The 25,765-nt window shown below is 43.8% G+C and overlaps 3 protein-coding genes across 3 annotated transcripts; 1 reads left to right on the forward strand and 2 right to left on the reverse strand.

Annotated features, from left to right (window-relative positions):
• Positions 1–2,863: 2,863 nt before the first annotated feature.
• map1lc3cl (microtubule-associated protein 1 light chain 3 gamma, like) lies at positions 2,864–3,867 on the reverse strand. The gene is made up of 4 exons (XM_030062724.1): positions 3,810–3,867; positions 3,582–3,637; positions 3,366–3,472; positions 2,864–3,050 (listed from the first exon to the last, which is right to left on the reverse strand). The coding sequence occupies exons 1-4, from the start codon at positions 3,865–3,867 to the stop codon at positions 2,864–2,866; spliced, it is 408 nt and encodes a 135-aa protein (XP_029918584.1).
• Positions 3,868–6,219: 2,352 nt separating this feature from the next.
• On the forward strand, positions 6,220–20,470 carry LOC115367026 (mucin-5AC). The gene is made up of 4 exons (XM_030062721.1): positions 6,220–6,733; positions 13,279–13,498; positions 14,695–14,925; positions 16,911–20,470. Exons 1-4 carry the CDS (start codon positions 6,443–6,445, stop codon positions 19,502–19,504), a joined length of 3,336 nt encoding a protein of 1,111 aa, XP_029918581.1. The 5' UTR covers positions 6,220–6,442; the 3' UTR covers positions 19,505–20,470.
• A 97-nt stretch (positions 20,471–20,567) lies between these two features.
• ttc9c (tetratricopeptide repeat domain 9C) lies at positions 20,568–24,113 on the reverse strand. The gene is made up of 4 exons (XM_030062723.1): positions 24,004–24,113; positions 22,757–23,112; positions 21,961–22,143; positions 20,568–21,218 (listed from the first exon to the last, which is right to left on the reverse strand). Exons 2-4 carry the CDS (start codon positions 23,097–23,099, stop codon positions 21,061–21,063), a joined length of 684 nt encoding a protein of 227 aa, XP_029918583.1. The 5' UTR covers positions 23,100–23,112; positions 24,004–24,113; the 3' UTR covers positions 20,568–21,060.
• Between the last annotated feature and the right edge of the window lie 1,652 nt (positions 24,114–25,765).

Consider the following 25,765-nt stretch of genomic DNA (forward strand, 5'->3'; position numbering starts at 1 on the left):
GCAGGGAAGTTCTGCACACTGACTTATCTGTCAGCGTCAGATGTGCATGACCTCCAGTGGGTGTTACACACCAGAGTGGTGTGATTTCATCTGTTACAGAGTCCGGAGGCGCTCTCTTGTGCCGTCGTAGGTTACTACAGGTGTAGCCTTTATCTGATGTGAGGGCCATTTGCAATGCTGTGCTGTATTGTGTCCTGTGCAGATCCCTACTGTCCTGTACTGCAGCTACTGTGAGTACATGGGCATGTAATATGTACATGTCATATAGTGGATCTCCATATATGATATGCACTCAGTGGCCACTCTATTAGGTACACCTGCACAATCTAAAACAATCTAATACAATCCAATACAACTGTTCTGCCATAAAGTTTCCTTTGGTGCTGTTGAACTGGACTGCATTTTATTGCGAGGTCTTTCTAATATTCTGACCCCCTCATGTATATCAATAGGGAGGACAAAAAACGAGAAACACCTCTCAATATAATGTAGTCCAGTACAAGAGCTCTACAAACTTCAACCTCAATAATAAACATAGAATTAAATCTACTATTATTAAAATGTCAACAAGAACTGAACATTATAAACTTTCTTAAAAGGTAGAGCTAAAGGCATTGGGCTGCATTAGATTGTACAGGTGAACCTAATAAAGTGGCCACTGAGTGTAAGATCCATGTCAAGTCCATCCCTCCAGTAGACTCCCAGAGACGTGGAGAATAATCTGCAACATCCTAAATGAAATAGAGCTATCAAAGCTATTGGTAACTGTCAGTCAGGTAAGATGGTTCATTATGTAAGGCCTTATGAATAATCCTTTCACATGAAATCCTCTTCACCATTTGGGTTCTCCACTCGCTTGATTAAATCGAGAGACTACCAGGTGCTGCAGCACTAAAATAACCTTCCCTCTTGCAGCTGTATAGTTCATAGTGGTGTAAATGGCTAGTTTACAGCAGTCTGGTGTCCCACTTGTTGTGGTATGATAATGTACTGACAGGGAGCTGTTGGAATGACCACAGCAGTGTGAAGTGAGCGTGCATGACTGTATGTGTGCATATGTGTGTTGCTTCGCTGTCTGTTTGTATAGCTGTTACCATACTGTCTATCTCTCCTTTGCTCCGCTTCCTTTTTCCTGTCCTCTTCTGTTAGCTCATCACTATCTCCTATCTCCCACTCCCTCTTCCTTCATTTCTTTTAACTGTTTTTACAGGGCACCACTTTTCCCTGTTTTTATTTCTTTCTGTTTATCTGTCCCTGTCCATTTGTCCCTCTCTGGGTCTTTACCCATCTCGTGAAATCCATGGGTCCCAGTTGTCCCCTCCCTGTCTAAAAATAGCTCCTCCAGCTATCACCCCCTCTCTTGCCATTTCTCCGTCTGACACACTGACCCTGGCAGATAGGTGACTAGTTCAGGCTTATATAACACTGCTATGGTTAGCGAGTGCCATTTCTCAGATGCAGGTGAGGAATGGGGCGGTGCCGTGTGTTTATGTATGTGTACGTGATGCATTTGTACAGAGCGGCTACGGTAGGAAAACACTGCATTTCCACCGTCACACACCCACATGTTGACGAAAAAGACTTGAATCTAGATCATATAGATTATTCCACACAAAAAGCTCTTAAAAATGGCCAAATGTTTTTGTGACTCTAATTTCAGCAAAAGTTTTCTTAATTCCTGAAAAGCTGACAGTTGGGAAACACAGGCTTTTTGGCCAACAACAAAAAATGAAAACCTGTCAATATTTTAAGATTATGTAAATGAGAAATCATAAAATGACTTTGACTAACATGTAAAACAAACACCCTTTTAATCAACTGGGCAAAATTGAAGGAAAAATTTTGTTCTTGGTATATCATTGAGTTTCAGTCTAAAATAAAATTTACTGTAAGTCTATTCTGAATACAACACACCACGCACAGTCAACATATTAAAAGGACAAAGATCGTTTTATTTGGCTGGATACAGAACAAATCCAAGCAGCATAAAATTGACATCCAAGATTGTCTTAACAGTCCATTGCATTTCACATTTTTGTGGGAGAAAGAGGATGGAGAGGTGATCAAAGGAAGTAGAACATATAAGTGCTTACAAAGGAGTCTGATGACCAGCAGACATTAAGAAGTAAAAGAGTCGAAGAGAAACTTTTAGCATTTTGAATTCAAACCTGTTTTCACCAGGCATATCTTTACATGTGACAATGTTCGCGTATCGGCAATGCAGTTCCATGAAAAATGGCTTGTTAGCATTGTGACCTGATGTTTTTTGTTGGAAAAACTTAGAAATTTTTGACGCACATTTTAACAAGTGCCTGGTGAATAAATATAGCAGGCTTGGTTTCAAAATGTGAGAGACCCTTTAAGCTTAAGGTGTGACAGAGAACTTCTTACATGTGTTTAGTAGGACGTTCATCTCTCTCTTGACTGTCTGCTCAATAAACTATCAAGAATCACTATCCACTGATTTCTACTCAAATCAATCTCTCTAAGCTTCCTTTTTTTGTGTTATCTTCTAAGGCAACACGCAATCAGTGAGCCACTTAGACAATCAAATAATCAATTAAACATAATCAGGGTGAGTCGTGTCCAACCCTGTCCACTCTTAGCTGGTTGACAGAGCCATGAGAGAAGGGGATGGTGTGATTTGTCATGTCAAAGGTCCAGAAGGGTCCAGTCCAATGAGGTAGGTAGGTATGCAGTTGGGTCAAAAAAGTTGACAAAATAAAAACAAAAGTCAGCATTGGTTGGGTTTAGCTCAGTTCGGCCTATGTGTCCTCGACTCCAGTTGTGTTGTGTTGTGGCACCACTTTGGTCAGGGTGGACTCAGTTCAGTTCATTTCAGCTGGTTTGGACCATGCTGGACTCAGCAGGGCGGCGTGGCTGCTGGGTGAGCCCCAAATATTTCCTGTGAGGCATAGGTGATGTAGAGGAAGCCATCGGGGTCTCTGTACTGGGAATAGACCTCCCCCATGCTGGCGGACATGCAGGACATGCTCTTCTCCGAGACCAGGAGGAACAGTGCCTGGCTCGACTCCAGATCGATCTTATTCCTGAGAGACAGAGAACAGGAAGGGAGGAAATGACAGCGTGATGACAGTGTGTGGGCTGCATATCTCAGGACAGAGGAAATGAGAATATGAAGAGGCAGAGAGGCGGACAAGCAAATCTAGCAACCTGGTGGAGAAATTAGAGAGGAAGGATGATTGGACTGAGAAGGGTAGGCGCAACCTGTCTGAGAAGTGTCTGGGCTAAGATTAAGAACCGAGTCCCAGCGGACTTGAGTTTAAGTATAACATATGCATACAAGCACATACACACACACACACACACACACACACACACACACACCTTGCACCAATCCTTACCTGAGCAGGCAGAGGAACTGGCCCAAGGTAAGCTCAAATGGCACCAGGAACTTTGTTTTGTCCAACAGGGGAAGGGTCTTTTCGCGAATGTACCTTTCCACAATCACCTGCACGCAGAGACAGTGGTGATAAGGTTATGGTGCAATCACAGCGTCAAGTGGAATTATTTCCCCATTTTTTTTTTTTTTTATTATAACAGAAAATAAATGAACTCACAGGCAACTTGTTTGGGAATTTAGACCGAATACTGCACACTTCATGTTTTCTTGTTTCTAAAGCAAAAGAGAGGACATTTTAGATACATTTTAATTATCTTGTAGAACCAAAATATTATAAGAATACGTATGTATCTAGGTCCAAAGTATTCATGCAAGAAGACACTGTCATCATAGAGCTCAAACAATTGCTTAAAATATGAGGTGAGAGCTCTCCTGATGGATTTACCTAGGCATTTCCTTTGCTTGAAGGGCATCATCTCCATAGATTTCTCGTAGGGAGCCATGTTGTTCCTGTTCGGGGTGGTTTGCAGACCAGCGGTGATGGAGGCAGTGCAGCTGGTGGTGCCGGCGGCGGTCTTGCCCGGGCTGACAGGAGTCCCCACGGGTGGAAGTTAGCAAACCCCACTGGACTACTCTGTCAGCTTGTCTTTTATAGGGCCCGAGCTGGGAGGGCTCGAAATGTGACACCAACAAACAAAGGCACACTCCTTGTTCTGATGACCAGCATGTGGTTGTAGGTGTGCATCTGTGTGTGTGTGTGTGTGTGTGTGTGTGTGTGTGTGTGTGTGTGTGTGTGTGTGTGTGTGTGTGTGTGTGTGTGTGTGTGTGTGTCTGCCCTCATCACTGGTTCACACCAGCTTCACACATACTGGTTATCTCACAGAGAGCTCTCACATCTACCTGAGATATTGGTGCTGCTGACACACACATATACAAAGGCATACAAACACACACATGCAAAGAAGTGGAATGGGGACATCCAATCAGCTCAGCAGCATAAACAACACATGATAATAATGCAGACATTAGATAACAGTGACTCCAGACACCATCTAGCACCTAAACATGACTGGATGCACCCATACGCTCACACTCTATCATACAAAAACACATAATATCCATCGGCTCCTGACCCTCAAACTCCCTGTCTCATAGCCATGCCGGCCACGGAACAACTCTTCATCCCCATTCCTAACTCTGTCCCATGTTACACCCTTGTTGAGCAATGATTGAATCATCGTCAATGAGAACAGTTATTGATGTGTGCCGGCTCCATTGAACGTTGTCTTGGAGATTACTCCACTATCTCTCCTCTATCCAAACTGTGGCAAAAGGGGATGAGGATAATGTGCATTACTCCTTTTTTTTTTTCTTTCCATAAAGTGCTTTTTATTTATTCTCCTGCCATTCCACCACAAGAAGACAATGGACCTTGTTGCCAATCAAGTCCAGAAAGGAGGAGTTTCAGCAATAACAAACCTTCAAGACCATATGGGACAGTATTAGTAATAGCAGTAGTAGGCGAGTGATCAAACTAGACCTTTCCTTTTCATTCTGTTAAGGAAGCAGCGCTGAGACTAAACTGTATCCAGTCCGGGGAGCTCTGTGCTCTGTGGTGTTAAAGCCAGGCGAAGATCACCCTCTGCTGGTGGAAAGTCAGTCTCAGAAGGCACTGCACCTGTCATACTTCTCATAATATGCAATGCTAGCATTTTACTGCCAGTTGTACTAAATAGTATCGGTGGGTTAAATTACAGTAAGCAGAGCTACAGCCCTCCTGATTTTCAGAGACTGTGACAACTTCTTCGAAAGGCAGCTATGATTAAAACAGCTTTTTCCCTTTATCACAAGTTTTTTTTTTTTTTTTACACAATTCCCTCTATAGTTTGCTTTACATGTAGATAGATAGATAGATAGATAGATAGATAGATAGATAGATAGATAGATAGATAGATAGATAGATAGATAGATAAAAACCAAACTTTCAACCCCTAGACTTTCATTAATCATGATTCCTGAGATTCTGGATGATAAAACTTACATGATTTCATTCGCTGAAAAGACCTTATTTTAGGTTTTGAAATTTATAAAATTTGACATTTTGATACTAATGGATAGCCTAGTCACAACTAATATGAAAAGCCATTTCCCCTCAGCTCTGTGTGGATATTCTTTTATATATACAATATCATCTTTTTTGCGTAATAACATTAAGTTGGCATCATGAGACAAAAGAATAGAAAGTCCCGATGAGGATAATAAAGAGCCTTAATAATCATTAGTCCTTGCATGGAAACAACAACAATAATGCTATAATACATTTTTAGAGGGACACCATGTAAATATTAGAGCAAATCTGCACACTATGCATAATATCCCGTGGGAACGTACACTGACACCATAGGTGGTTTTGTAAAAGAGCGTTAAGCACGATGAGCTCCCTGCTGGGCATCACAGACGGTGCCATGACTCCCTATGGGAACACTATAGGAATATAGTGATTACAGTGAAGTTGGACACATAGGGGATTTTCCATGCGTCCATTCGAAAAACTTCCCTGACCAATCCCAGTCCAGTTCTGGTGCAGTGGCTCCTCCTCCCTGCTCACTCCGGGCTCCGATCCTGATCCCACATGTAACGCTATCTCCCTCTGTTGCATTGTTTCATTGGGACCCAGCATAAGGACCCCAGCTCTGGCGCATAGGAAGGACTGAGACGCCTCATTAATAATAGTGAAAAAGACACTATGTTGATCGGAAATCAAGCTTGGATTCATATGAAAATGGTTTCTGAGCTTCTCGTTTAAGGCTACAAGTGGATTCATTAATTCTAGTCTTGTGCCAGTCAGCAAGGTTGCCTGGAAGGTGCATGGCACGTTAGGTGGAGATGGTGAGCACGGGCAGGATATTAATATTTCGTTGATTCGGATTTCAGGTGGCTACTATGTCGCTGTCGTCGGTCGCCCGAACGTGTGCTGCACTGCCTGGTGTTGGACCTTAGCCCACTCATTCGTTACACGGTAACAGAGCGGTAGTTAGCGGTGCGCCGCGGTGCTGCCCGCCGGCTTCCCTGACGAGGATGGCTGGCCGCCGCGGCTGCGTGAACTCGCTCTGGTCCGGTACCGAGCGCGTCCGGATCGGAGAGCGCCTGAAAGCGACGCTGGCCGGGGTGCTGGAGCTGGAGCTGCTCAGGTGCAAACACCTGGAGATGGTGGACGCCGCTCTGGAGGACAGACCCACCGCAGCGAGCGCCGCTGCCGCAGCAGCAGCAGCAGCCGCCGCCGTGGATCCGCGGGCGGAGGGCAGCGGAAGCCCGGAGAGCGCTGCCTCGGATGCCGACGAGGGCTCTGCGACATCCCGCAGGCAACAGGTCAGTCAGTGCGTCTGTCAGCTCGTAGCCCGGATCTCTACTTGACGAGATGATTAAATATGGATGCGGGGATGATGGTGATCTGCCAGCAAGCCATTCCCTATGCAGCTCAGTGGACAGATTTTTATCGCTGCCTGGCTGCGCCGGGGGCTGAATACCCAATTGATTGAGATGGTGACAGACCATCCAACCATGCAACCTGACTATTATACAACAATGTGTGACCGTCACATGGAAGTAATGTCATTCAGGTCAGGGTTACAGTAGCACATACTGTCTGCCTGCCTGCCTGTCTGTCTGTCTGTATGCTGTGGCAAAAGGTTATGAAATGGATGGGAGATGGGAGCTAGGTATTAACACACAAAGCAGATGCTGGGGCATTTTGGCTCTGGCTGGTAAATCTGTCAGCTGTAAAGGTCACTCTAGCATCCAGCTTGCATTCAAATCACCTCTGGGCGATTCGAAAAACCTACCCTGGCACCTGGACAATTAAATTGAGACTGGTTAAATTTCTACATTAATTTTCTACTAGATCTGGTTGAGCTAAAAGTTATTTTCCTAGAGGGTATAATTGCAGCCTCTGTCTTCAGGTTTCAGTGCCTTTGACAAGGAAAATATGTAACCGGTGGTTACACCCCCTGATGACACAGCCTCCCTGATGATAGTATGTCTGTTCCATAATCATGTCCCTATTCTGGACCAAAAGTGCAGGTTTCATCAACTGTGATCCTTTATTGTGAAAACCTGAAGGCTCCATTAAGAGGGGGAAGTGTGACCTACTCACCCAGGTTAGGATGTGAACTCTGCCTATCTTCATCAAACACACATGAACACACACCACCCCTTTCCCAACCATATCCTGAAACTAATACACAGGCCTTTTTGTGTGCAGAATGTGGAGAATGTGGGTTGACATGTAATACAGGAGGACAGAGGCTGAGCAGGTCCCAGGACATCCTGAACCTTGTTTAATGAGGCTTTACTGCTGGTGTAGGATGGTCCAGTCAATATTTGTGAACATGAAGAGCCAGAAACGACAGAACAAACCCTCGAACTTGTGATGTTATCACAATGTGAAAGCCAGTGCTACTCACTACAGAATGAATTGGTAAAGATGGTAAAGAAGGTTTTCTGGTTCAGAAATTGCAAAGTGAAGCTCGGAAAATATACGCTGAGAGAAAGCACTGACTGGGTTCACAAAGTTAAACATTTATGACTGGATTATCCACAAAAATGTATTGATGCCGTGCTGTGTGTGCAGGAATTTACTTTTCTATGCACTTGTCACTTCAGGGAGACTAATTCCATTCACTGGCAAAGAGAGTGCAGTGGTGTGCATGTTATTATCTGTGGATCAGCTCCAGATTTTACAAGCTGATGACATGATGGGCTCAAGTGCTGCTCAAGGTCTGTTTCTGGCTTTGGGGGACACTTGTTCACCTCAGATATTAATTGGGCCGTCCTTGTCTACATGAATAACATGCAGGAGTTTGTGACTGATATTATCTTTTAACAAAAGGCGACAGAGTCTTTAACTGTCACTGTGCACAAAGTGGTGTAACACTGTGCCTGTGTGTGTGTGTGTGTACGTGTGATACAAGTGAGTGGTGTTATCCAACAGCCTGCCACTCCAACATAATACATGTTCCATTAAAATCAGACCACGGCCGGGGGGCACTGTTCCATCAGAACTTCGCAGAGCGGTGTTTACATTTGCCAAAATATTCATCTAACAATATGAGATGCGTCTCGCACAGACTGCACCGGGAGAGGAAAAATAACTAGAGACAACAAAATCTGTTTCCTGTCTGAGCGAGGGCATCTGAATCGAAGTGTTGCTGATAATGTGCAGCCTGCCTCTCTCTTCCACCACCCACCCATCCACATCTCCCATGTAGATCCCCCCGTGGTGTTGAGACATCCTATGGTGAGGGTGAGCAGCATTACTCATTCTCACCTCCGAAAGGGAGCTGCTAGTGTAGCGGAGCTGGCTGGCTTCCTGCCCTCTGCCCAAGCCGGGTTCCGCCAACGCACTCCACCATTTGCATAGCGGGAGATAAATTGTTATTCTTGTTGCTGCCAAAGTGACCGTGTCCACTTTAACCAGCACAGCCCATCTGGAGAGAGGACAAGACAGAGAAAGTAGTTTAGCGCTCGCTCTCTCTCTCATGAAGTTGCACTTACTAACTAAGGTCTCCTTCCCAAACATGAGGTAATTATTTGAACAAAATCGTGTAACCTGATATTCATTAGTCATTGCTTTGAAACACACAGATTGTTCTGGTCCCTGAAATGTGACTGTTTTGTAAGCCAAGGTATTAGGATGACTCAGAACGTAATGCATTCTACTTTCATGTCAGCAATCATTTTGTAAGAGTAGGTGTCATTTATTTAATTAATTAATTTATTTATTTTTCAAATGGTTCAGATTTCATTTTGAAATGAAGCCTTTCACATGTGCTCCACTTTTTCGATCTCTGACACACCACAGTGGAATTTTTCACTGAGGTAATCCATATTTGGCAGGTTAAGATTATGGCTATGGCATCATCATCTGAGATGGAAAATATGAATCCAGGTGTTCACTAAAAAAAGAGTGGAGGAATAGGAGCTTCCAAACTGACCCTCAAAGTCATATAATAAAGAAACTGGAAAGCACACAACTCTTCTTCAGGCTGGCATCACATTGTGACAAAGTGGGGGGTAAGGTCCACTTTGTCCTTAGAAAAAAATATGATTGCAAAAGACCCTTTTCATTATCATTTTCCATGAAAAAGCAGGATAAATACAGGTGTTCCTAAAGATGTTAATGAAGGTTCTGTTCTGTTTAGGTTGAACAGAGGCTCTGCTAAACTCACAGCAGAACCTTAATTAACATCATCAGCACCTGTATTTATCCTGCTTTTTCATGTCAAAATGGCTGCTGTGGAAAAGGTCTGTTTGAAATGCAACCAACTTGGTAGTCACCCCGTTTTTTAAGGCTAGGTTTTGTTGGAAATCTTTCCTGTTATACCACCATTTTTGCTCTAAAACAACACTCTGTTCAATATCTTTCTGTGCTGAATGAGCACATTTCATTATTCAGTAGCATAAATAATTCTCTGTTTAACATTTGTATGTGCCATCTGCTTTTGTAAACAGAGCCACACAATGCTCAGTGGTTTCCCCAATAAATATGTCTATCAGCTCTGCAACTGTGAAGGAGTTTTCCCATCTTTCACTACCTCTTGATGCTTTAAAATGGATGTCAAGGCCAAAAACTTGTGAGATGCTGACTGTGGATGCCCTGGCATCCAAGTGTTCACTTCTCAGGAACTAAATTCTTCAGCTGATACACAACACATTGAAGTAGGAATGGGGTTAGAAATAGGGCATGTGCTGCGAAAGCTTGCCTTAACTCAAATGTGTGTACGAATTCTGGATGTGCATGTGTATGTGTGTGTGTGTGTGCACTGCATGCCCTCTTTCCCAAGGCAGCCTGTCTTGAAATGAGGTTTAGTATTCGAAAGCATCGCCTTACATGGAGAGCTATTACGCTGACTTCTGGAGTGAGACAGCCTTTTGTCTCTGGCTGTTGCCTCGGGTTCCTTCTGAACTTCCCGTGAACGTCTGTTGTGTTGATATATTCATGTGTAGTTGCACAGTTCACCTTAGAATGTCGAAATACATTACCAAACTGTTTCACATGGACATGCCCGTTGTGGGATGTCTTTCAATTCTAATACCACATTAATAATGCATGCATGATACATACACACTGCACCATGGAGAACATGCTTGTGACTATGTTGCACTATTTGGCCAGACTAGCAAAACATGGTCCACACCGCACTCCCCCTCACTCACTACTGCCCATATTGTTATTATTATGCTATGACACCTACAGTATTATTATCTAATCAATCTATACATTTTGTACACACTGTTCCAGTGGGGCAAAAAGGCTGTTTCTCTCTCATATTGGAGAAATATCATGTTACAGAGTCCTGAGTGGACCCCTCCCCTTCTGCCTGTTGGTCAGCCTCTATGATTTGATTAGGCACTTGCCTCTATGTAACGTTATATGTACATTGCATTATGTTGTTAAGAGATAATGTGGATGTGCACATGTGCAAGGCTAATGTCTGTCTGAGAACAGAACAATGAAGAAATCCGCTCCACACAGTGGTCGACGGTTTTGCAGGATTGTACTTCACCAAGGGTTTTTTTAAGGACTAAAATTACAGAATTGCTGTAGCAAATTAAGGCCTTCACTAGTACAGCGTAGTGCAAATGTACGTGTGCATTTTTATGGCAATGTGAGGAGAGAGAAAAGAGCAAGTGGACATTTGCGTGAGGCACGAAGACAAGATTGTGCGTGTTTAGGCTCAGGATGGGTTAAATATTTTGCCAGGCCTGTTGTGCTGTTGTGGTTCTGTGTGGGAGGAGAAGAGAGAGAGAGAGAGAGAGAGAGAGAGAGAGAAGCTCTAGCCATGGTGAGTAGGGGGTGGCTGGCTAAAAGGATATTATAGAAGTGGGAGGGGGGATTATTTGTCAAGGGGAGCTATGGGGAGTGTGGGGGGGTCCTTCAAGATGCCCTTCTCTCTCACCCGGCAACCCTCCCTCCCTCCTCCACTCCACTCACTCTCACTCACTGTCTGACTCACTCTTTCTTTCTTCTCCCTTTCTCAATCGGTCACCCACTCAACCACGACTCACTTTAAATTCATAAAAAAAAGAGAATGTACAGGAAAAGGGGGGCGACGAGGAGTCAAGGCTCCTAATCTCACAGGGGAGGGGGCAGAGAAGAGAGGAGAGGACAGGAGATAAGCCGCAAGACAGGTCAAAGTCTGAAACTCTTTCTCTCCCTGAGCCCCTTTCCTTCCTCCCTCCTGCCCCCGTCCCTTCTGCTGCTCCCGCTGTTCTTTGTTACGTCATCTGTCTTTTACCATTATCCTCCAAATCCCCCCTGAGCCCCCCCCCCCCCCGTCTTCTTTTACCCCAGCAGTGAGTCACTACCTGTATTGTTTCCTCAGTAACAAGGGGATTGATCAGCGCTTGCCACCACTCACAATGTCTCTGTTGTCCAGGCTTGATCAGTCTAATGTAAGGGGCCTTTGCTATCCTGGAGTGGGTGGGGGGGTTGGGCTGGGGGGGTGGGAGTCACCATGCTATACCAGGCCCTTACTAATCTAGGAAATGGACCCACTCTGCTATTGAAGTAGCAAGCTTGACGTGGCAATTGTTATTTTCGTTGTTGTGCAGGGCCTCAGTCTTGAGTGTTCCAGTAAGGGTGGTGACATCATGTGTGTGTGTGTTTGTGTGTGTGTGTGTGTGTGTGTGTGGTGAACAACGTCACAGACATTCCGCCCCTGCACTTTCTTTCACACTGGTCTCTAATTGTTCCAGACACGTTGAGGCCGCGCACCGGCCTCAACAGGCCTCACTGTTACACTTAAAAAAAAACAAAAACAAAAACAACATTTTTGATATCACCTGCTCCTATTTCAGCACACACACCTCTGTTAGGTCAAATATCAATATATCTTTTGCCCAAAAACCTGATATTGATATTGGGACAATATTGTAGAGATGACTGTCAGTGCTTTCATATGATATTTACACATGAGATTTTTAAGCAGTTATTAGTAATGTGGATATGATGACCAAGCAGGTGGAGGCCAATAACAGAACAGCTACCACAGTTTAATAAGTTCAGAAAGTTGCATCCCTTTACTGTAATGCAGGCTTTAAAATCAGGAAACATCCCAAATCCCAGACAAAATCTAGTCTCATATAACATTATCAATACGATATTGATATATCGTCAAGCCCTAACCTTCACAGACACTTCAGAGACAGTGTCCTCCAGGATGTGCTGCCTACGTACTCTGCTGTCGCCACTGGCATTCAGCCTGCTTTTCTTTCCAGGCAGATCGTCTCTTGAAATGTTTGGCTAGAGACACAGAATGAAATAATGGTAAATATTTCAGATTAAACTAAAGGTGAAAGGTGGGGAGTACAGGGGTCCTCCAAGGGGTCAGTTTTAGTGTTTGACCATTCAGGTCAAAAGAATAAAAGAATAAAATACCCCACTGAAGTTAAATGTGTTATCCTCTTCAGCTCTGCTGCTCCCAGGTGGGTTTGTCAGTGCTGTGCTGCTGGGCTTTGTTCAGACCTGCAGAAATGTATTTTAAATTCTAGTGGAGATCCCAGTGCTTCCAAAGATCTCGAATATGTGCTGCTGAATTCCTGGGTAATGTGTATAAAATGCCTTCTATATGTTTTCTATTGGATGTGAAACTACATTCATAAAACAATGATTTTGTGGGTTTGAGTGTTTCACTGAATATAAGTGTGATGTAGTTTCAAAGAAGCGTTCCAGCCTGCAGATACAGAATATGAATATGTCATTGTCGTACGATATGAAAAATAAATGTCCTGTCTAATTTTTTTGGTACTTAAGGGGACATTTAAGAGAAAAGGGGTTAAAGACCAAGCTCTGCAATGTCTCATTTGATGATTCCTTTTATTACAGACATCTCATTTTTTTCTCTTTTTTCCAGGACCCCTCTCCATCAGATATAATGGTAGCACCCCCTCAGAGCAGCCCAGTGGACTGTAGTGCTAACTCTGGGGACGGGCCAGTTCATTCCACAGCTGGTGGGGGTGGTAACTCACGCTGGTCCACTTTGTCCTGGGATGCACCCTCCGACCTGCTGTCTCCCCCAACTCCAGACCCCAGCGGCACGGTCCACCTGGACAGTGACTCCAGACCCAGCTCAGGTACCACTGGATGAATGCTACACACACTCACACACTCAGGTGTTCAGTCATTTAAATGGATTCTGACAGTGTGCGGCCCACATCATGAGCTTGTATGAAAGCCAACACGCTTTGTCACCCTCTGTTAGAACTGGAGCTCACCTTGTGAGAGACGTCCCATTAAACATTAACCACACTTTTCACCTTTGTTTACTCGCAGCCTGGCTCACTCTGCGCTTGCTCATACCTTCTCTTCTTTCTCACTGTCAACAACTTGTCGCCCTTTCTTGCCCAACTCTCATCCATTCACACTGCCACTCTTATCGCTCTCTAAGCCCATACACCCTTTTCTTCCTGCTACATGCTCACGCAAACCAGAGCTGCCAATCTCTATACTTTCTCAGAATCATACCATATACATTTTTAGCTCATTTTTATCAGAATTTAGATGGAACAGTTCAGTTGACAGGTTAAAACATGAAAACAGTTTGTTCATTTTAAGTTTTGAATTGAATTTGTCATTATTTTCACTAGTCCAGGGATTTTCAAATGTTTTTTTTTTTTTTTGTTCCAAACCCCCAAACTGATCTTTATTAGGATGCAGACTCCCATTTGAAATGATTTTGCCCTATGGATTCTGAAATGAAATGTTAATTTGGTGTGTGTAAACTATTTATTTGTTTAGATGTCATACTTGAACACTGTCAACCCTGACATGTTAAAAAAAAAATTGCTCATCCTTTTAAACAATTAAACAGCATGGCCAGTCTTTTCTTAGATTGATAAAGTTTGAGTTTCTCGTCCCTTTTTTTGCTCAGCCATGCTGGTTATCACTGCTCATGCTAATTACCCAGTTCTTCTTCAGTGTTTACAGTGCGTGTTAAACAAACCCGTATTGCTTCTGACAGAAATGTGAAATGCAAATGTAAATGTAAAAATTTAGAAAAAAAACTGCTTGGAAATGTAGAAATGTAAGATACTTCCTGGCAAAAGGTGTTTTCCAGGAAAGGCCTACCAGCAAACAAAATGATGAAATGGATATAGATTCAGCTATTTTTTTTTAAATTTTTTTTTTACATTAGTCAAAATCATAGAGTTGCAAAAAGACATTTATAGGAAAATGATTCAGATTTTCACTTTAATGTTGGCAGACATGGCACATGCTCACTCGTAGACGCCGTGCCCACATACTCTGAATTTCCCTCTCTCCTGTCCAGGTTTCTATTCAGTGAGTGGGAGCTCCCTGTCAGACTCCTGCTACTCTGTGTCCAGTGATGCTGCTCAGGGAGGCTCGGGGCCACTAGCCAGACCCCTCAGACTGTGGGAGCAGGGCCTTCTGCCTGGTGACAATAGTGACACCCAGTGGCTGGAAGGCACAGTGCAGCATCAGCCTCCAGTGCAGAACAGCCAGGAAGACACAGAGGTGACGGAGAAGAGAGCAGTTTCAGGTGAGCTGGTACTCAGCTCAGGTGAGCTTAGGTCCATAAGTATTTGGACAGTGACACAGTATTCATAATTTTGCCCTTGTACACCACCACAGTGGAATTAAAATGAGTAGTGAAGACATGATTGAAACGCAGACTTTCAGTTTTAATTTAAGGGATTGAACAAAAATATGGTGTTAACCGTTTAGGAATGACAGCCAGTTTAATACAATGTCACCCCATTTTCAGAGGCTCAAACATAATTGGACATTCTATACATAACATGCATAATGACCTTCAGTTTGGTCTTCAGCAGGTGAAAAGCAGCTCAGTTGGGTTGAGGTCTGCGGACTGACTTACCCATTGAAGAATATTCCATTTCTTTGCTTTCAGTAACTCTTGCTTTCACAGTATGTTTTGGGTCATTGTCCATCTGCACTGTAAAGCTCTGTCCTCTCAGTTTTGTGGCGTTTGACTGAATCTGAGCAGAATTCATCCTGCTACTTCCATCAGCAGTCACATCATCAATAAACACTAGTGACCCAGTTCCACTGGCAGCCATACATGCCCATGCCATAACACTGCCTCCACCATGCTGGACAGATGATGTGCTCTGCTTTGGGTCCTGAGCTGTGCCTTTCATTCTCCACACTTTGCTCTTCCCATCATTCTGGTACAAGTTAATCTTTTTTTGATCTGTCCAAAGAACCTTGTTCCAGAATTGGATAGGCTTTTTTTTTTTTTTTTTTTTTTTTTTTTTTAGATGTTTTTTGCAAAGTCTAGTCCTTCCTGTTTTTGAGTGACACCAGTGGTTTGCACCTTGCTGTATACCCTCTGTATTTATTTTCATATTTTCTGAGCTCAGCACTGCATTCTGTCCTTTTTCAGGATGTACCAAACTGTTGATTTGGCTGCTCCTGAAGTTGTTGCTATTTATTTTCTCACAAATGTCTCTTGACTGTAGATTTGGACAATGATACTCCTACCTCCTCCAGAGTGTTTTTGACTTCCCTTGATGTTGTGAATGGGTTTTTCTTCACCAGGGAAAGAATTCTTTGGTCATCCACTTTAGATGTCTTGTGTGGCCTTTCAGGCCTTTTGGTGTTGCTGATCTTAGCAGTGTATTCCCTCTTTTTCAGGATATACCAAACTGTTGATTTGGCTACTCCTAAAGTTGTTGCTATCTGTCTGATAGGTTTGGAAATCACATGTTGAGGGTTCTGATAAACAGCTACCAAATGCAAACACAAACACTTGGAATTAACTCCAGACCTTTAATTTTCTTAATTTGTTAGGCCACACCTGGCCATGAAGCTGCTTTTTAGTTGGTTAATGTCATATTTTTTAATGTTTTTAACTTAAGTCTGCACTTAAATAATGTCTGGATTACTCCATTTCAAATCCACTGTGGTGGTATACAAGGGCAAAATTATAAATATTGTGTCACTGTCCAAATACTTATAGACCTAACTGTATATATCATGAGCGCAATATTTTAAATTTACATTTTAGGCTGCTTCTGAGCACCTTACAGTGGAAACAGAACAAACATGCACTTCCAGGTTACCAACATTATAATGAACTACAAGGATTCCAGGGGTCAGAGTCACAGCTATAGATGTAAAAAAAAAAATAATAATATTGAGACCCTTACAATGGTCATGAAATGGAAAGGTGTGAATACAAGGAACAAGAGACATAAGATAGATGTACCAGGTTCGTCTTTCATCAAGAATTCCCAAGTTGGCTGAAGTATCTCAGAAAACTAGGTAGAGCCGGGCCATTGTCCTCACAAAATGCTACAGCAACTATATATCACCTGTTTCCTTTTCTTTCTCTGTTTCTATAACACTATATGAAGTATAGATTGGAAAAGGCTGCTTTTATTACATTTAGCTGGGGTTAGTCTAATGATGATTTTAGTGAGATCACTTTCTACAATATACCTCTGGCAGACCTGTCTGAGTGAACTTGTTTTTTTTTTTTTTCTCGCATATTGTCTCTTACAGTCCCAAGTGACCTTGAAATGACTGGCCTGAGCTTTCTGACTGATCTCTGCTCAGGCCTTGGTGACCTTCAGCCTTCTTCCCTCCTCTTCCTTCTTGACCCAACCTCATCTTCCTCAACCCCCTCCCTCCATCTAAGGCCCCAGCTGGACCCCCGCTACTGTACAGATCTGGTGTCTCGTCGGACCAAAGAGGTATACCCCTATCCCAGCCCACTGCATGCAGTGGCCCTCCAAAGCCCCCTCTTCACGTCCCACAGCCAGGAGCCATCAGCCATCCCCAGCCCTGAAGGACCCCAATCCAGTGAACCACAAGAATCCACCACTGACCCCAGTCTTACCCTCAAGACTCACCAGCCGCCTGTCCTGGCCTCCCTGACCCAGCTGGAGCAGTATATCTCACGACTGGCTCGCCAATACCGTCGTCGGGTGGCCTCCTCCACCTCTGACCTCACTCCAGCTGCCACCCCTGGCTCAGTCAGCTACAGAAGCCTTTGCACCCCTGGCAAAAGTCATGGCTCCACCCAGTCCCTTTCTGCCTTTGAGAGCCGCAGTACACCCTCCACCCTGCCAGGGGACAGTGTCACACCCTGTAAGTCCTTGCTGGGGAACTCAGCCAGAGTCAGCCTCAGCAGTATTGGGAAAAGAGCCAGCAGGAACTCCATCAACCTTGGCAACCTTCCTTCAGCAACTGGAGAAGACTTGAATATAAGTCTGCATCTTAACCTCAACCTTAACCTGGCTCCTGGTTTAAATGCTAGTCTGGGTTTGGTAGATAGCGCCAAAAACAGTGAAGCCAAGAAGAGTGACTCTGCTGCAGCCCCTACTGCCTCTGCCACATTTCTGTCCTCCTCTACACCAACCCCAGCACTTAGAGCTCGGCCTCGCATTTCTACCTGTCCCTCCACCCTGAGCCACCGCAGTTCTCTAGAGGTAACATCGGGGCATGGAACCAGTTCTGGATCTGGACCACCAGCCTTCTGTCGCTCCCTGGACTGGAGCAGCAGTGCTCCACCTGGGGCTGCATTATCCGTGTTGGGTGCAAATTCTGGATCAGCTCCTGGGTCTCAGCGTAGTAGCTTGATCCAAGAACCAAGCTCCAGTCCCAAGCTGAGTGAAGACTCACCCATGGTGGGGGAGATCTCTCGCCTTTCTGGCCTGTCTAGAGCTGTGGTGGTAGGACTAATGGAACAGGGTGTGGAGCTGGACGTTGACTGCTTCCAGGCAGATGCTGCAGATGAGGCAAGGGGTCAAAATCAAAGTCGCTTGACGACCCAGGCAGAGCAGTCGCATGACTACTCTAGAGTGCAGTTACATACTGCATCCATGGAGACGGACCTGAACCCACAGAGACCAATACAACTGTCTCTCAGTGTCACCCATTCTCCACAGTCTCAATCTAGTCTCACCCCCCCTCTCTCGCACTCTCCCCTGTCGCACTCGAGCAGCCCAATTCACCCTTACCAGGCCATTCATACCCCCTCCCCACACTATTCCTCACACTGCCATTATCAGCAGACCCCTTCCCCATCTGATCCTCCCTCCTCCACGTCCTCCTCTCCTGCTTCTCGTCCCAACCCCAGGGGCCGCTCCCCTCCCCGCCCTCTTCAGCCCTCCCCACTGAGCGCCACCCCTCTCTCTGTTTTCCGACGGGATGCACCCTCCCAATGTTCACTGCCCCGTATCAATGCCAGGGGCCCTCCAATGGATCATGGCAGCATCCGGCCAAGGGGGGGATCACTTCGGCAGAGTGGGGGAGGAGGAACTGTGGGTGGCAGTGGTGGTGGATGGAAGAGGGTAGAGGGGGAGGGGCTCTACAGAGGGAAGCATGCGTCCCGTGAGTTGATTAGGGCATCAACGGTGAGTGGCTTTGCCAAGAGAGAGAACTACAGTTCTGTTTGGGGTGAGGAAGAGGAGAGAGAGCAAACAGTGTCACAGATGCCCAGGAAGACCTCCAACAAAGTCTGGAGGGGCTTGGAGGGACGCTTCTGGGGAAAAGAGTCGGAAATTGAAAGGGAGGAAATGGACAGAGCTGAGTATGGCTATGGATGGAGGAGGAACAGCAGTGGGAGCTGGAGGAAAGAGCACCAAAGGGTAAAGGCCGTCTCCAGCAGTAAAGACAAGAAACCAAAAGTCGAGAGCTCCCCCAGCTTGTCCAGGAAGAGGTGGAAGGATGACAGGGAGAAGCGCAGCTCCAGCCTCAGGCTGTCCAGAAGGGCTCTGTTCCGGAGCGAGTCCCAGGGCTTGTTGGTGCCTCGTACACAGAGGGAGGAGCCCACCAGGCGGGCACACTGGGTCTCATCCCTGGATGTGGGCCGAGGTGGCTTGGAGCTTGACAAGGAGGAAGGAGTCAGACCGTTACGAGGAAAAAAAGAGGACAAACGCCTCTCTTCTACCGCCAGTCTTTTCAACCTCTCTCGTTCTCAGAGCCTGGAAGGCAGCTGCCACTCCCTCTCACCTCTCTCCTCCCCCTCCTTCTCTCCATCGCCTCCTCCACGGGTGCCCCTCCAGCGCTCTCGTTCTCTGAGGGACTTGGGCAGGAGAGTGTTTGGCTCAATGAGATCTCTGAGTCTCAAACGGAAAACATCCAGGAAGTGAGATATGTCCAATAAATGAACATTTAAATAGTTACATTTCCATGTTACAATCAAAACACCAGTGATGGTCTTTAATTTATATAAAGGGAAGTGCCATCACCTTTCACTTTTCATTTTCAAGCGTAGAGGTTTATGACTCTAAACTAAGATCAGACTGACATATTGATATTGGATCCAGTGTTGGCCATTTAAAACATTAGGTAGCGGCCAGTCATGCCATTCACCACGATATTAACGAATATACCACAGCTAGTCTGTAAAATCTGCAAAGAAAGTGCAAAGAAAATACAGTTTAATTAATTTGATTGTTTATTAATGTTTATATGTAAAATTTTAAAGGCAGTATTGTACTACAAATTTTTGCCTACCCTTGAAAAGGTGGGGTGGGTGTGAGCAGATAATGACTGAACTTTTATTGTCGGTGAATTATTTCTCAAAGGGGCTATAACCCTCATTAGTTTGGGTTTTGGTGGAATTTTAGGAACAAATGCTCTAAATGCTGTTTCAGAGACTTTTTCATCTTGACAGAAATGAAATTCTGGTGGAAGCACTGATTACTTTAAATTTTGTGGAAGGAAATTATTAAATTTATAGATACTGAACTTTGGCACAATATATTGGCTAACAGAAGCTTCACTTCAAAAAATATATCGGTCGAACTCAACTCTAAACCATGAGTATGAATGTGTACGTGTGCACTCCCCTTCTGCATGCTGCTCTGTGACTTTGTTAAGTGATAATGCCTATTGTGAGAATGTGATATTCTTTTTTTGTGGGCAATACTGCCTTGAAGGTACAATCATATTGGCCAGATGTTGACCAAAATAAAGCAAATACTCTTTAACTTGATATTGTGCTCAGGATTTTGAACTGTATATCAAATGATTAAAATACTATTGATAAGAGTTATTGAGACAAAATGTGACTTATCATGGCTTATGATTAATAAAAGAAACTTGTAACTAAAGTGTAATGTGCCTGAAACACCTAATTCCTCTATCCAATGTGTTATTTCTCAAACCTACATTTACAACCAAATAACAGTGTGACATTACTTCTGAGCATGGAGATAATTTAAAAAAATATTTATTTTACCAAATAAGAACAGGAACACATGAAATTGACATTCACAGCACTAACTGAAGACAACCACAATTGTGGGGGGCATAAAAAAGGACTTTGAGTAGCGCACAAAACAGTCTCAACACGGCTCTCAGATGCATTTTTGTGAGCTATCTCGACCCTTGCTTTTTTGAGCTTCAAAAACATTCAGCTTCATCTCCTTGTTGCTAGGAAACTAACTCCTTTCTGCCCTCTCCTTCCCATCTTCAGCAGCATCATCTTCTCCACTTTCCTGTTGACTGCACTCCAGAATTCCCTAATAAGCATTGTGTACACTTCTTTACTCTGCTCACTTGCAAGCATAGGTTACTCTCTCCTCATGCAGACCTCAATGCAAGGTGGGTCGTATAAACACTTCATCGGTGGGTTTGTCAGCTGAAGTTGAACAAAGTCTCTCAGAGGTTGAGGCTTTCTTTGGTGGGCTCTGCTGGCACACTAAACCCCCCCACTGGCACCGTTGGTCTGGTTAATCCCATCTCCTGCGCTGCTGCTCAGACTGGAGGAAAACATGCCTCGGTACATGGCCTTCTCTTTCTGTAACTCCTTATTCAGCTTCTCCTCAGCCCTCTGCAGGTGCTTCCTAACGTTGGCATCTGCAGTAGAAAGAGAACAGTCAAGAGTTTGTGTTTGTGCTTTTTTTTTTTTTTAAAGCTTCATGTAATATATCCCTCTGATCCCACACGTGTTCAAATATATAGAAGGCATGGAGAGTACCCATAGAATTATGCTAATTTAAAAAAATATTGTGGATGTGTGGATTATACTGCAATTACTTAATGTCAGAGACAAATGTCCCTATATTTTCTAAACTCTGGTTAAATATCACATATTTGCTCTTTGCAAAGTGCCCAGAAAAAAGATGAATCATGAGTACAGCATGTAATTTGCTCTTTTCCAACTCAAGTTTGGGGAATATTTTTAGCTGAGAGGAGTGTTCATACAGCACAAGTATGACATTCAGACTCTTCCCATATTTGGTAGATAAAGAGTTTGAAAATATCTCCCCTTTTAAGGTAATGCAGTACACTGCTAGGTATTTACTGGGGGCTTACATTTCAAATTCAAAGGCCTCTGGTCAAATTATTAATTACAGGCAATTTTACTATGTGCTATGTGAACTGCTAGCAAATGTGAAATGGTAGTCAGAAGAATCAGTGTGAACAATGTGGTAACTTGAGACACACCTCCATCTGAAAATACATCATTCGTCAAAAGTTATAATACAAGTAGAAAATCAGAATGGCAGAGAAAAGCTCCGTATCTAAATATTTAAACATTCCTCCTATGGATGTGTGAAGCATGCTGTGTCCTAGTATGCTGGCTTCTACTTCTTACCATTAGGCTGCCCCCTGCAGGCCTGGGTGAGATACTGCTTGGCAGTCTGTGCATCTCCCAGCTCCAGAGTGGCCACTCCTGCCCTGTAGAGAGCTTTGACATCGCTCGGTCGCCACTGCAGCACCCGCAGGCTGTACTCCTGCACACGAGAATAGTCGACACTCTCTCTCTGCAGCAAACAGGCTGAGAAAGAGAAGGAGCAAACAGTAAAATACTGTTATATATTCACAGGTTAATGAAGCTTTTACATACCAAATTATGTACACACAGCTCCTATACTTTCAAAACATCACATTTTACAGGAGTGGGAGACAGAGGAAAACTACAGGGTTGGAATCAAGCATCTTCTACTGGCTGCAGACATTTAAATTTTAACAGACTAGATAGCTCACCCTTAATGAACCTTGTTCACAGCAGCTATATTGACAGGAAGCAGGTTAAACACAGGGGTTACTAATAACATTAAGGTTCTGTTCCATTAAGGTCTAACAGAGCAATGCTGTCTTACGGGAAAGACTCTATAAAGACGCTATAATTAAATGTAAATGAACCTTAATTACTGTCATCAGTAACCCCTGGGTGTACCCTGCTATTTCATGTCAAAATGGCTGCTCTGAAAAAAGTCTGTTATGACATATGGCATAATTATAATCTATCTATGCAAAGGCCCCATTTTTGTGTCATTTTCATGACTAATAAAATAATGATTTTTCTAATAGTGAGAAATGCCAAATATAAGTAGGAAAAAACAGCAAGAGGAGCACAAGCAAGCACCATCTGCCTGTTTATAACCTACCAGCCAGGTTGTTGTAGCAGTCCACTTGTGTGTTTCTGAGCAGCTCCTCCTGTGCAGGTGTGAGAGCAGGCGTCTCGGGTCTGAACCCTTTCACTGCCGTCGTCACCTCAGAGTCCAGGCCCCGCAGGATGAGCAGAGTGCGGTGGTAACGCCCAATGGCTGACCGGATGTTCTTCTCCCGGTAGAAAGCGTTCCCTTCCATTTTCAGACGCGTTGCCTCATGTAGCTGTGCGTCCAGTTTGGCAGAGGAAGGCTGGGGCTCTGCCAGGCCAGACAAGTTCGCTTCTGCTGCAGCTGCTGCCCCGAGCCTCTCCGGACTGTCCTCTCCTCCTGCAGCCGCCATGTCTGCTGCACAACTGAGACAAATTACAGTGATTTAATGAATCAACACTTGGAGAAGAGTGAATATATGAACATCTTTAGGAAGAAATCAGTTTTACCTGCTTTTACCATTTCACTTTTGAGCATTTCCACCCCAGTACCCATGTGTGTATGCCATTTAGGTAATATCATTTAATGTCACTGGATTTTCTTGATGTACTACTTTTGATGCATTTAGTCAAAAATTTTGATTTTCCCACTGTTTAAAACATACTGACTGGTTGGGTTTACACAGCATTAAGTATAATACAACAATCTCTGACATTAAATGTAAAGTAAATGTGATACAGACTGCAAAGAGAAGGAACTAAGGCAAAAACTCAATTCAGTGTGTTTTTCATATTGGGGGGAGAATATGATTTAACATTTACCAGTGTTTTGTTAACTTCTATCTGGAGATGATTCACCTACATGCTTCATTTCACCTTAACCTTTTTAGTTTTAAGAGTATGAAAAGAGTGTGGAAATACGACGAAAAATCTGAAATTACCGTTATGTATCGAAACGAACATGATTTACTGTGTTTACAGTGTGCCGAACTGAAAAGTAGCTCTTAAATATCCCTGCTAGAGTCAAGTCATGTTCTGCCAGCTTCGTTGTTTACCAATAAAACAAAGCGACATTAATTCGGTTAATTTCTGAATGGAGTCTGGCGTCCATTATCTCGCCAACGCACACCCGGGCTACACTACTGTACACTACAGTAACACTGGGCTCCAGCTAACCCAGCTACCAAGCTAACTTCACCTACTCACATAAAAACATTTCAGTGGTCAACAGAATGGCGATATTACACAATGAACGTTTGACACCACGCGCTACACTCAACATTATGGTACAAGGAGAACTGCGATGTTTAAACTCACCTCGCAAGCCAACGGAAAGACACTTAGTAGGTGGTTATTTATTGCACTTGACAATCATTATACTATTAGTTTTTACCAGTGAAAGTCACTTCCTTGTTTTCTTCTTCGATGGTTATAACAACAACAACATAACTTCATGTCACACACTGCCACCACATGGCCTAATCAGGAAATGACAATATCGACGCAGTGAGAACGAGGCACCAGTGCTGAAATGTGACAGATGACGCGCAGCACAGCACAATGTCACAGCCTTCGTGAGCATGAACTGTATTTTCTATGCAAAAGGGTGAGATGTGCATTTTTTTTTAAATTCTTCCTCTAGTGAGACCCACCATACCACATAACAGGGTCAATATTCACCATAGCCAGGCTCTTGAGGACTCTGGCCAGGTCCAGGTGATATGGAAGAAGAGGAGGAAGAGGAAGCAGTGCTTGATTGGATGGAGTGTGAAGGAAGGCAAGAGATGGGGAAGCTGGAGATGAATGAAAAACAAGTAATGTAATGAATATATCAACAACCTGCATTCAAATTTTATTTCCCAATACCTTTTTAGAATGGAAACCACACCAGCACACTTCAGGCTGCCCAAACAGAGTCTGCTCCCAAGCTACACCTGGCTTTTCTCAATCTATGATATTTCATAGCAGCAAAATCGAACAAGAATATCTGTCTATTTAAGAATGTTGATCAAGATTGTAAATAACTGGACTGAGTGTTGAGAAACACCCTAGTCAAGCTCTTGGTACTGAGAGCTCAGAGTGCTGTAGCAGACACAATGCTTTCTCTTTGAGATCTAGGATTTAATCCAAGAGACGCCAGGCCATGAATACCAATCAGATTTTCAAAGCCCTTTTACAATATGTTGTGATCAGCTGTGTCAAATGTTGCACTCAGATCGAGTAGGTGAAGGTCAGCGTAAACGTTATGATCTCTGAGGGGCTATTTGTTGCACAGCCAGCAGTAAATACCATCATCAGCAACAATCAACACACTCCAATCCACTCTCAAAGAATTGGCATTACATCAAATGATTGAAAAAGCCAATAGTAGCAGGAACAGTGGATTTCTAAATATATTGGTCCTGCATCTGGACAGAAAATATCTGCGTGCAGATAGAAGCAACCTGAACTCACTGAACAAGGGGTGACTAAGGTCGGCAAGAAGTGACAGAGTTGTCTTTGTGCCTCTAACTCTGAACACTTGAGAGAAAGGTAAAGCATTGTCAGGCAGGGAACCAAGAAAACCTCTATGTATGTAAAAGTTCAGCAGGAAGGGGGTCAAGCAGGCAAGAAGCTGCCTTAGCAGACTGCACCATTTGGAAAGTGTGTCTAAAGAGACAGTATAAATGAGTTAGATGGTAAACATCCTGATTAATCTCTGCAGCAAAAACAGAGAACATGCAAGTAAACCGATTAGATTGGCTATTTTGAATATCATATGGATTATATGGATTGATTCTTTTTTTTTCTTTTGAGAGAGAGAGATTTTTTTTAAATGCTGTAAAAGAGCTTGACTGAGGAGAGTGATATCAGGGTTAGTTTATATACAGTGGCAAAAATTAACCTTGGGGTATGTTTGTTATGGTTAATGATTTTTGAGTAGCCAGCGGATTTGGTTGTGTAGACAACACGTTGATAATCTACCAGGCTATCATGCCAGGCAAGGTGGAAGACCTCCAGTTTAGAGGCACACCAGTTTAATCAGTGTTAGGCGTTGCAGGCTGTTCTGAAACTTATGGCATATGGTCACTGTTGAACA

This window comes from Myripristis murdjan, chromosome 10 (genome assembly GCF_902150065.1).
Source record: "Myripristis murdjan chromosome 10, fMyrMur1.1, whole genome shotgun sequence".
Lineage (NCBI taxonomy): Eukaryota > Metazoa > Chordata > Actinopteri > Holocentriformes > Holocentridae > Myripristis > Myripristis murdjan.